The following is a 12,576-nucleotide window of genomic DNA, read 5'->3' as shown; positions in this document are numbered from 1 at the left end:
AACCGAGTTCAGGGGAGAGAAGAGGAGGTGTAGCTCCAACCTCCAAAGTCAGAGACCAAAACGCCGCAGGCCGCAGGCGGTTTGTGGGTGGGGGCATAGGAGGAGGTAAGGGAAATAAGAAGATGGAGGTCATCCGTTGGATTTCAATCTAGCGGCCAGAAAAATTGACTGGTGCTATTATTTTTCAGGTGACTGACATATGTCAGCCCCGTTATTAAAGTAAAGATATGTGGATGGATGGTTAGAAGGACTGTGGTATCGCCAGCCCAACAGAATTCAAGTCTTGGTGCTCGCATTTAACCTGGATTTATTGTAGTATTTTCGGAGATGCGTGTTCAGTGCGAGGAGACGTTCCCGTAGTCTATGAGGCGCCTACAGTGACTTTGTAAAATCTGAAGATGATATGCCGGCTTAGTCTCTCAAAGGGTGTGCATGCGTGCGTTTACATGGGTGAGTGTATGCGCGTTTATATGAGCGTTTGCGTTTGTACCTTGTTAAAAAAAAAGCAAAGCAAATTGTAGTAGGAGTATTTGAAAAAGAAACGTGGTAGGAGAGGAAGTTGCGCGTGAGTCCGGCCTGGAGAGGGCCAATATGTAGTACGACCGGCACCGAAGCCAAGCACCAAACCGCCGTGACCCACGACCCCTCGCTCCATCGACCAAAGGAGTTCGCTCACGCCATCGGCCATCCTCCCGCCCCCGCCCCCGCCCGCGCGCGGCTTCCGATCTCGCGACCAGCCGAGACGAGAGACCCTCCACCAACGCACCAGCACCAACAGTACGCACGCACGCCTTTGCCCCGCGCCACCCACCACCACCACCCTCCCGCCCACCGCGCCTCGCCATGATCTTCTAGCTCCGTCGGCACGTACGGCAGCCGCTCGAGCTCCTTCTCGCCAGCCATGAAGCCGGCAGGCATGGCCGAGTACCACCCCCACCCGTCCTCGCCGCGCGCGGCCCAGCGCCGGCGCCTCGTCTTCGTGCTGGCCCCGCTGCTGCTCTTCCTCGCCGCCGCGCTCTCCTTCCCCTCCGCGCTCCGCTTCCCCGCGCTGCGCTTCCCGCCGCGCGCGCCCCCGGCGGCGTCCCATCACCGTCGCTCCCCGGCGCATGGCCGAGGGCGCGTGGCGGTGTGCCTGGTGGGCGGGGCGCGGCGGTTCGAGCTGACGGGCCCGTCCATCGCGCGGCACGTCCTGGGCTCCCCGGCGCTCGACGGCCGCGCGGTCGACGTGTTCCTGCACAGCCCGCTCGACGCCGACGCCTACAAGTTGTCCCTCCTCGCGCGCGCCGTCGGCAAGGAGACGAAGCTGGCGGCCGTGCGGGTGTTCCGGCCGGAGCCCGTGGAGGAGACCCCCGACCGCGCCCGCGTGCTCACCGCCGCCAACTCCCCCAACGGCATCCAGGTCCGTACCACAACGATTCTATACCTGGCTTCCTTCACTGCTTGCTTCCATGCTCTTCAACCTCAAAACTATTCCTGATCAATCGCTCTCGCTCGCTTGCTTCGCCTTCCTGCAAACTGTTTTCGTTGATTGATTTGATTGCCGCGCATTGCATCTATCTAACCAGAGAATCTCCCCAGTAGTTACTTCCCTTTCAATCAAAAAACAGAGGAAAAAACTACCACCAGAATAAATTATCGCCTGGGTTTTGGCCGCGCGCCAGATTGGATCGATCGGTCACATACTCCCTCCATTCCACAATGTAGTGCTTCCTCTATCTCCGTGCTTCAACTTTGACCGTAAATTTAACTACCAAGATCGATTGCGGCGGGAGCAAAAATTATATCAGTGAATTCGTATTCGATAGAAGTTTTTAATTATGTAATTTTTTCACCCGCCGCAGTCGGTTTCGTTCGTTAAATTTATGGTTAAAGTTCGACCTCGGGAAGCGCGGGCGCACTATATTTTGAAATGGAGGGAGTATTTAAAACGACGAGAGGATTGATCTCGAACTCTGGATGATCATGCCCGCGTGCGATCGGTGGGACGGAGACGATTAACCAGACTAGTAACTGCTGCCTAATTCGGGTGGGAATCGTAATTGAGACGGTTACTTCCTTCTCTCTCTGTCTCTCTCTAAGAATAATAATAATCCGGTTGAGGCAGGGGGGCCGCGACGGTTTCAAAAGTCTCCTTTTCGGTCCAAGCGCGGTTTCAACGTCTCGACTCTTCCTAGCAGTACTATCATAGGAAAATGGCAACTGCCAAACCTGACACGATCCCTCTGATCTGATATAAATGTAGGAATAGATTGCTTCAGATGGAAGAGAGAGAGAGGAGATTACCGTACGTCCCCGTCCCGTGATCCCATCTAACTTCCCTGCTTAAAATATGGAAACCAGCAGGCGTCCGCGCGCGCCTTCACGTCGTAACTGAAACCCGGTGGGTCGGGTCGGACCTAAAAAGGTCGCGGGGCCCCGCCGGCCTTGTCCTCCTGCCCGCCCACCCGCCGGAAAAACTGACGCCATGGCCCAACAAGACTCATATTGATTAATCTTTCAAAAATTCAGATAATATTCCAGGAAAAGGGGCTTTCGCTTGCCGTCCATGCATGCAACCTATACCGATGGATGCGCCAGGCGGCAGCGGCAGCCATACAGAAATTCTGTGTGGTACGTAGCACGTAAGAAGGAAGCGTCAATCGGAACCGATAAGATGCTGCCCGGCGGCAAGGAAAAGAGAGGTCGATTTGGTTCGGTTGCGATGACAGCGCCGCGCCGGTTTCATTTTCGGTTTCACTGTCTGCTTTTCAAAGCCGACCGTGACATATTCTCAACTCAGCTGGAAGGGTGTGGTTTTGGGATACTTGTTTGCCGTCGACGCATGCGACCAATTGGTAGAGGCCGATCGGTCGATGGATGGATAGTTTGGACGGATGGAGCAGCGTCAACGCGCCCGCACCAAACACGTAGCTGCCAGGCTCATCCAAGTGGCAGCCACTCACGTTTGGTTTGTTAACTAGGAGTAACATTGTGTGTGACCTGTCACGTAGCACGACGGCGCGCGACCCGCCGCGTTTTGTGTGGCTCACCGCGCGTCCCACGCCGCCGAGTCAAAGTCAATTCGATCAGCAGTTGTATATGTACATGCTATTTTTTACCTTGGCGAAACGACACGTATGCATATGCATATATAAATATACAGACGGCGACGACTTGTCAGAAAACGACCCAGCTACAGCTAGTACTTACTTCCCATAATGTAAAAACGTTTTTTTTACACTACACTAGTGTAAAAAATGTTTTTATATTATGGGACGGAGGGAGTAGTACTGTAGTAGTACTAGGTGTAGCATGTACGTATGATTTTTTTTAACAAAATGAGCAACCTAGTACTGCACCTGCATGGTAGCAGAGGCACAAATCGATCGATTCGGTCGGTCGTGGCCAGCATGCCCGCAGCACGTACGCATTTACCTGCACGATCATCCTCGGGTCGGGAGTAGGACGTGGGCGTGCTCAACACCAACGTGCATGCATGTCACGGGCGGGCGGACTCCGATCCACCTCGACCGCGCTCCCAAGTCCAACAATGGCTTAATTCCGAGGAAATATATTACTAGCGTAATGCACACCGATGATGTATATCCACGGCGCTTTCGGTCCAAAAAAGCCTACTACCTACCTTCATCACAAAACAAAAGTAAAGTTGATATGTGTACGGGCTCCTCTTCACATCTCATCCATCTTTTCATGTTGCACGCCTCGCTTCTTTTCCATGCATGCGTGTATCCTCAAAATTCAAAAGGCCTCCTTTCTACACTCCTTTTTTTATATAAGAAAAGGCCTCCCTTGTTGGATAGTGTCATTGATTGAGTAGAAGTATTTTATTTGAAGGCAAGTGCAAAACAACAACTAGCAGCCTGATTGCAAATGCCTTGTGCAAAAAAGGCAAACATTTGCAGACAAAATGCACTTTGTGTGCCCAGGCACTCCAGACATCAGATTAGAAAAGGCACCAAAAAAAAAGAAAAGATTAGAAAAAGCAGCAAATAGGCGAGTGGCACTACTTAATCCGGCTGCCCATCTGCCGAACATGCATGTAAGACCGACTGACCACCGAAAGATTAATTAGTGATCGATCATGGTTATCCCTGACCAAATTAATCAACATATTTCTTGCAGAACGAACATGCATTCCTACTCGTACTCCACTGTAGTATCGTCAAGAGCCAAACTGGCATCTTACCTTACGGCTGCTTAGCCTAAGCTAGTGGGTTACGCATAACACACATGGGTTAGCGTGCCGTGTCAGTCAATGTTCCACTGTCATGTCAATGCTTAAGCAAGGCATATGCGCCACACATGGAGTGCTCTTCACGAATCACTACACTGATTGCGCTACAGTGACACAGACGATTAATAATCTTGCAGGTTGCTGCAGCACATGCATGACAGCCAAGCCGTGGGCTGTCCTAGACGGACCCTTTCTCTTAATCCACTATGGTTAACCTGCAACCTGATTAGTTTTATCATGTGTATGCATGCATGCAGGGCCTGCTCCAGTACTTCGGCCTGGTGGAGGGCTGCCTGGACCTCATCCGGGAGCGCGAGTCCCGAGGCAACTTCACGTACGCCTGGGTCCTGCGCACCCGCGTCGACGGCTACTGGACGGCGCCGCTGGCCGCCGCCGACGCCCTCCCGCGCTCCGACGCCGTCTACGTCGTCCCGGAGGGCTCCTCGTTCGGCGGCCTCAACGACCGGCTGGGCGCCGGGCGCCGGGCGGCATCGGCGGCCGCGCTGTCCCGCGTCTCCATGCTGCCCCGCCTCGACGCGGCCGGGTACAGGGACCTCAACTCGGAGGCGTCGTTCAAGGCGCAGCTGGAGGTGGCCGGGGTGGCGGCGCGGGAGCGGCGGATGCCCTTCTGCGTGCTCAGCGACCGCCGGTACGACTTCCCGCCGGCCGGGTTCGGCGTGCCCGTGGCGTCCATCGGGAGCCCCGGCCCGCTCAGCGGCGCCAAGTGCCGGCCGTGCCGCCGCCCCGTGGCCTGCGGCCCCGGGGACGAGGAGGAGGAGGAGGAGGAGTGCGCGGTGGCGCGGCTGGACCGCGCGTGGAGCTGGACGGAGTGGCGGAACGGGACGCTGGAGCTGTGCGACGCGAGCGGGCCGTGGGAGCACGGGTGGGAGGAGGTGTTTGACAAGGCCGCCGGCCGGGAGGCGGCCGCGGAGCGGCGGAGGGTCGCCGGGATGGGGCTCGAGGAGTGCAAGGCGGAGATGGAGGCGCTCAGGGCGCGGACCGAACACTGGGACGCGCCGAGCTCCGACGAGATCTGCCGCCTCGGGCTCGCGCCGGCGAGCCGCTCCGACTCGTCCTCCTCCTCCTCTTCTCATTCCTCCGCAGACAGAGACAGTAAACAACAGCTAATCGAACAGCCTTAGACTTCTTTCTTCTACTTGGCGAATATTTGTAAAAAATCTACAGAAAATCAGAAATTCATTAGCGACCGGCAACGAATGCACAAGATATAGAATCGCTCGAAAGTCCTTGTCTGTAATTTGTAACGGCAGGAATTTCGCGGGCATTTTGCATGTGAATAGTTTCATTTGACGCGAAAAAATAATAATTCAATCGAAGCTAACTCGAGGTGTGCCATGGAAGCACACCAAAAGTTCGTGAAAAAAACAGAACTCTTTAATTTTTCCGTTGATTGAAGATAATACTTTTAAAAGAACGTGAAAATCCCAGTTATGATTACATTTACACATCAACAACGAAAAGACAAATTCAACCATGAACAGAAGGTACCATTTTGAGTTTTGGTACAAATAAGGTTCTATTCACCCCCCGCAAAAAAAAAGAGGTTCTATTCACTCGCTGAATTTGTCATTTTTCTTCTGGTGTCTGGCCAACCTCTTTGGGGTTGAGGAGTTCGGCATGTGTCCAGCAGCGGAGCTTAGTGGTGGCCAACATGGGCCATCACTCCCGCTAGCCCATGATATTTCCTCATGTCAATCCTCAATAAAAATGGTCAGGAAATTAGTCAAATCTGGCCCAAGCCTGTTTTAAGTCACCCCCAACCCATTTGCCCCTCCTATGGTTTGGCCCAAGCTCTGTCACTACCAGTGACAGCAACACCTGGGTGCTGCTACCTCTTTGGATGGCGCATCCTCATCCTCCCAAGCACTATGAGAAAACCTCATATTTGTAACTTGTGACGATCTGTTACTAAAACATAAATGTTTTCTACAACGGTTTGGTTGTGTTTTCGTGACCAGACCAATTTTATGGGCGGTTCTTTCTAGAGAACTCAAAATTTCTTCATGGCTTAACTTTCTAGCCACACCGGGCCTTGAGTGGAAAAATGCCAGCTTCCCGAGCTTCTAACATTAAGTGAAATCAATGATCTCTGCGAATAACTTCAAAACATACTGTTATTACGCCGAAACTACAACTCCACCAATCGATAGAAGAAATATTCGGCTCAAGTGAAACACAAGGATTCTGATATTTAAAGTAGGGTCCGGAGATGATTAAGTAAACGCATGGTTAATCAGATGTGTATAATTGACACATACATAGTTCCCTACTCAATTAATTCCAAGTTCAAATCCATCTCTGCTCCTCAAACGGATATAGAGATGCCACAATTAGTACCCGCAGCTTATGAGCAGGTAACAATCTCGGTTTCAATTTGAAATTAGCTGCTAAAGGATAATAATAATAAACAACAGCTGATGTTCCCCAAATTCAGAATAGTGTATCTACTGTTTTGGGGTCTAGGAACTGAAATATAAGTCATCACCAGCCATTGTCCTACAAATTAAATTCAGGCATTACATTATTTTTAAGTATCAACATCAATGCCCTAAAAACTTCAGGTAGTTCTAATTGAATATTGGAACCCATATTGTGCTCTGCTATGCAAGGAGTCTGTGTTGAGTTGTGTAAATGTGTGTATATGTAACAGTTGGGGGGCTAAGATGTAAAAGACCATATCTATATAGAATACAGAGAAAGAGGAGGCTGGATAAGGCGCTCCAGATTTTTCCCCATTCTAGTTCTTCCTTCTACCATCTTCTAATCCAGATTTGTTGAATATTTCTCTGATTTACAACATGGCATCGGAGCAAGACGATCCTAGTGCGTCTCTCGCTCTGCCGTAACGCCGCATCGTTGAGGTGTTGCTGACGTGTGGCGGCTGGAGCTCGTCTTCGCTCAGATTCTTTGCGATTTGGTGGAGCCAAGCAAGATCGAGGGTTCGGCAGAGAAGAACGACGAATACGGTGCGGTGCTGGTCTCACTTTAAGTTGCTGAGATTCCGGTCAGTTTGAGTCCTTTGTGATTCAGTTCTCTTTTCTGTGGATGGGGCAACTTCGTTTGCTGGGCTGATTTGGTAGTGGTGAGTTTGGCTGATACAAACTTGTGACCTGTGAGTCTTGTTTGTGGTCTGTTGCCGTAGAGTTCTCTTGCGAGTTAGTGACCATGGGAGACAAAGACAAGGACAAGGGTGCGGATTCAAGTGTTGAGAAATTATGTGAAAGTATGCAGCGAATGCTTGCTCAGCTGATGGAGCAAGCACAGGTTAAGTCTAGTAGCTCGACTGAAATTCAGAAGTCTGTCCTCGAACCAAATCCAGTAAAATTAACTGGTCCGGGTGACTATTTTACTTGGGCTCGCAATGCATCGTTAATTCTGGAAGCGCATGGTCTGCATAAGTACCTACATGAAGATGAGAAAAATCCATGAGAGGTAATGCAGGAACAATGGGAGCAGAATCAGAAGCGAGTCATGGTTTGGCTGTTGGGCTCAATGGAAAAAACTGTTCGGGAACAAGTTGAAAGTTTTCAAACTGCTCCTGAAGTCTGGACAAGTATTGAAAAACAGTTTTCTGGTAAATCAAACAAAATGCAGGTTAGCAGAATACTACATGACATGTGGCACTTTAGACAAGACCAGAAATCAGTTACAGAGTATGCAGGGGAATTGTAGAAACTCTACAGGGATCTAGAGTTTTTAGACCATTCAAGCCACATGATCCTAGAGATTTGACTCTCCTCAGAGAATGGTCCGAACCATTGTTGTTGCAGGTTTTCCTGGAAGGTTTGAATCATGAGTTCGAACTTCACTCTCAGATGATATGACTGGCCTACCTTGGATGAAACTATTGCCAGTACTCTTGAAGAAGAGACTCGTTTGGCTAATCAGGAAGCAATGCCACAGATGCATGGTGATAATCGTGCTGCACTTACTCACACACAATCCTCTATGAGTTTTAGAAGTGGTCAAGCAAATACTACTAAGTTTGACCACAAACGGAGAAACAAAGTTGTGTGTGATCATTGTAAGAGACCTGGCCATATGAAAAAGGATTGTTTCGAGTTGGTTGGTTATCCTCTAGGATGGCAGCAGAGAAAAATAAACGTTCAATGGCAGCGGTAACAGCTTCGAGAAGAAACAAGACCGAGTTCATCTTGCATCATCCACAGGAGAGTTACCTGCAATTGCTGCTCAGGCTCTAGAAGAGTTCAAGGCAAAATTGATGGCTGTTACTGCTGAAGGATCTAGTGAAGCTGCCAGCTCTCGGAGTGCAGAAGGTGAGAACCATTTACTTGTGCCCTGGATAATTGATTCGGATGCCACAAATCATATGACGGGTTCACAAAAATATTTTTCATCATACATACCTCGTTCAGGAAAGGATAAGGTTCGTATAGCTGATGGATCTTCGTCTTCCATAATGGGATGTGGAACCATTAGTTGTACACCTTCCTTACCTTTAAGTCTTGTCTTACATGTTCCCGATTTTCCTATGAACTTTCTATCTGTCAGTTCAATCACAAAGTCACTTAATTGCAGAGCTTTGTTTGAGCCCCGGTTCTGTGTATTTCAGGACCTGAAGTCAGGAAAAATACTTGGGACTGGAACTGAGCGTGATGGCCTGTACTATCTTGACAATATTGCAGCTCCACTTGCATTTGCTACAACATGTACCTCATCCACCTCATCCACAGATGCGTTGTTATTGCTCCATTGTAGACTAGGGCATTTATCTTTCCAAGTCCTAAGTCGTATGTTTCCATCACTTTTTGCTTCAACAGACCCCAATGCAGTCGACAACCCAGGAAGTTTTCACACAAGGAGATGAATGCAGCAAGATATGTGATTGTATTGGGAGAAAAATGATGAAGTTGAGCACCGAAGAAGTTTAAGAAACCCCGGAAAAAAGGATGAGGAGGCAGAGAGAAGCCGCGGTCGACATGAGTTGCGAGGAGGACACACTCACCCTCCTGCGGCTGGGGCTCGATCTCGTCCCCCGGCAGCCTCCAAGACTTGTGGGCAATCAAGCCCCCATCAACCAGATCCTCCAGGTCTTCTTGCTGGATCGTGGACCGGATCCAGTCCCCCTGGATCCAACCGGGTGGCAATCCTGACCTCGACGACGACCCCCGACTCGCCTTCTTGCCCTTCGCCTTCGCCGTCGCCTTCTTCGCGCGCTCCAGGGTCGCCGTCTTGTCCTTCACCATCGTGGCGGACTGCTCATAGACGGGGCGGCGGCGCAAGAGTGGAGGAGGGCGCAGTGGGGAAGCAGAGGAAGAAGAAGAGGAATAGGGCGCACTGTGCAAACACATCGGCTTCGACGCTTTATATAAGCCTGCTTCCGAGAGTGGCTGACTTGCGGGCCCGAGCGATCCTGTCAAATCCCACAACAGTCGCACACCCATTACGTGGCGAAAAAGGCGGCGCGAGAATCGAGGCGCCCCTGTCTATCCGGCCCGCGCGCTTCTCCAAAATTTGAATCGCGTGGGATCTGGGAACCGCGGCGTAACCAATCGCGCCGAAGATTTCGTACCATATCAACACTCGAATGTTATCAATATAGTTCACTTGATGACCTCTGAATAGATCAAGGCGACTGAAATTAAGTTGAGGTTTCAGCATGATTCCAAAACTCAGGTGAAAATGCCTCAGAGGCATAAAAATCAAGTCAAAATCAACTTAAGCTCTTTCTTCACTCGGACCTTGATCCATTCGAGGGCTAATGACGATGACATGTATCTAGGGTAGGGTAATGAGCCTGACCTAGACACGCTTCCCAAGGACACTGCCCTGGAGTCAAAGGCATTCAAAGAACAACATCATTTACCGACTGAAATCACATTGGAGTGCAATCCACTCGACTCTCTATCCCACTCAGATATCCCAAAGCCATTCGACCAGAATGAAGTCACTCGACCATACAAGAAACCACTCGGCGTACAGAAAACCTAAAGTCACTCAGGATGGCAACGGTCAGGCGTTCACTCTATGGTCTTAATGGTCATTTATAGCTCTTTATAACTAGCGTTACTAGTAACGCCCTGTCTTAATGTATATTGAACCCTGTGTAACGTGGGATGGCTGGGGTCCTGGCGCACTCAATATAAGCCACCCCCTCCTCTGACTCAAGGGTTCGCACCCCCTGTAACTCTCACGCGTAATCCAGTTGACCAAGCCTCCGGGCACAGAGACGTAGGGCTTTTACTTCCTCCGAAAAGGGCCTGAACTCGTACACCTTGCGTGCACAATCTCACCGTAGCTAGGGCCTTGCCTCCTCCTACGTACCCCCTATTCTTACTGTCAGACTTACTCCCACGACAGCCCCTGTGAGAACAAAAAACCTACCTTTCTACTAGTAGGAGCCTTGGGAGAGAGGAAAGAAAAGCATTATCTTCAAAATTTTGTAAGCAATTGGAATTTCACGGTAAATAAATTGATTTTAATGTTAAACATCATTTTTTCCCCTCAAATTATACGTCAGTTGTAGCTGAACATTTATTGAAAATTTCCGCTTGCAGCTTGAATTTTGAACACTAAATTTGAATTGAAACTAAAAGGGCAAGTTTCTATCAAACCGATTCAATTATTTATGAAACTTTATCAGGTTGGTCACTGATTATGCACGATTTGATGTAATTTTTCCAATTTTATGTACGTTTTTTAACCAAAGGGGTCGCCCCCACCTCATTTTATTAAAACGAGGCAACAAAACAAAACAAACTGTTCAGAACGCTCGGGCCACGACCAAAGTAGCCGAGCCAGAAGTCTACTAACATTTTTATCAGCCCCAACACAGCATGCAGGCTAGGGGTAAATTTAACGAGGAATAAACGGAGGAAGGAAACAGTGCAACAGACAGTTCTACATAAAAGCATGTCCTTCTCGCTTGCACCTCTCTTCTTCACCAGGCGATCCGTAGAAGCTCTCCTCTTCGCCGATCCAAGAGCTGCAAACGTCTATGTAGAAGCACTGATTGATCGCCCACACACAAAATCTTCCATCGACGCATCTTGGTACTCACTCTTTCCCAAAAGGGCCTGGGTGCTCGCCTGAAAACAAAGATCATTGCGCAACGTCCATAGACTCAAGATCACTAGAACACAAGATATAGCAACCATTGCTTCCTTGTTGTTGAACATGTGTACATGTACTTTGGTCTGGGTTCTGTATGCAGTATCTGTAGTATCTGTCTCCCTCTGTATGTACGTGTATCTTAGGAGACAAGATACTGGTCGCACCCCTTGTACCTATATATATGTGCCTAGTGCACGATCAATCAATTATCGATGCACCAAATCATTCTCTACATGGTATCTATCGCAAGTCGATCCTCCAGCTTCTGCTAACCCTAGCCGCCGCCTCGGGCCGCCGCCGCCGCCGCGACCTCCCGCCGCCGCCCCAAGCCGCCGCCATCACCCCTCCTCCCCGCGCGCCACCTCCCCACCGCGCGCCTCCACGCCGCGCCGCCCCTTCCCGCCGCGCCGCCTCTCCTTAGCCGCGCCGCCGCCTCCCTCCCCACGATCTCATCGCCATGTCTTCCAACGCCTCCACCTACTCCAACCCCTTCGCCGTCGACCCTGCCGAGATCCGCGACATCAATGTCCATGCATGCGTCCCCGTGACCCTCGACGCCTCCAACTCCACGTACTTCGCGTGGAAGACGTACTTCACGCTGCTCTTCCGCGAGAACAATCTCGTGGATCACGTGGATGGCACCGTGGACTCCCGCACCATGGTGGCCGACGCCGAGTGGACCGCGATCGATGCCACGATCATCCGGTGGTTCTTCACCACCATCTCCAAGGACTTGTTCCACACGGTCGTGAGTGCCGGCGACGACGCCCGCGCCCTGTGGGTCAAGCTGAACGGCCTCTTCACCGACAACCAGCTTCAGCGCCGCGTTTTTTTGCAGCAGGAATTTTTGACTGTCACCAGGATGAACAGTCCATTGATGACTACTGCCGCCGCCTGAAGACGTTGGCGGACGAGCTCCGTGACATTGGAGCCAAGGTGGACGACGACCTCCTCCTCAGCACGCTCACCGCCGGCCTCAACGAGGACTTCGGCAACGCCGCCTCTAACCTCACCTTGATGCTGGAGCCCTCCTTCCCCAAGTTTGTGGCGTACTTGAGGTTGGAGGAGCGCCGGATGAAGGGGGTCAAGAAGCGTGTGCAGCACCACGCCCTCGCCGCCGGCACCTCCCGCGGCGCCCCTCCACCGACCGCCCCACCCGCGCCGCGCCAGCAGCCGCCGCCAGCGCCTTCGGGGTACTTCCCCCTCCCGCCCGCGCCTCCTGCCCCTCCCGCTGCCCCCCAGCAGCC

General features: G+C 51.1%; 1 protein-coding gene across 1 annotated transcript; it reads left to right on the top strand.

The window, feature by feature from the left end:
* Nucleotides 1-634: 634 nt before the first annotated feature.
* LOC123172974 (uncharacterized) lies at nucleotides 635-5,478 on the top strand. Its single transcript, XM_044589850.1, has 2 exons — nucleotides 635-1,399; nucleotides 4,492-5,478. The coding sequence occupies exons 1-2, from the start codon at nucleotides 902-904 to the stop codon at nucleotides 5,374-5,376; spliced, it is 1,383 nt and encodes a 460-aa protein (XP_044445785.1). The 5' UTR covers nucleotides 635-901; the 3' UTR covers nucleotides 5,377-5,478.
* The last annotated feature ends 7,098 nt before the right edge of the window (nucleotides 5,479-12,576 follow it).

Source organism: Triticum aestivum, unplaced genomic scaffold (assembly GCF_018294505.1).
Source record: "Triticum aestivum cultivar Chinese Spring unplaced genomic scaffold, IWGSC CS RefSeq v2.1 scaffold27977, whole genome shotgun sequence".
NCBI classification, from domain to species: Eukaryota; Viridiplantae; Streptophyta; class Magnoliopsida; order Poales; family Poaceae; genus Triticum; species Triticum aestivum.
This window is presented reverse-complemented; position numbering and strand designations above follow the sequence as displayed.

What these genes read in the sequence shown, in the direction of transcription:
- LOC123172974 (XM_044589850.1), top strand. Translation starts at nt 902, where the DNA reads ATGAAGCCGGCAGGCATGGCCGAGTACCACCCCCACCCGTCCTCGCCG. An exon ending in ACTCCCCCAACGGCATCCAG is followed by an intron (nt 1,400 to 4,491) that starts GTCCGTACCACA and finishes GCATGCATGCAG; the next exon opens with GGCCTGCTCCAGTACTTCGG.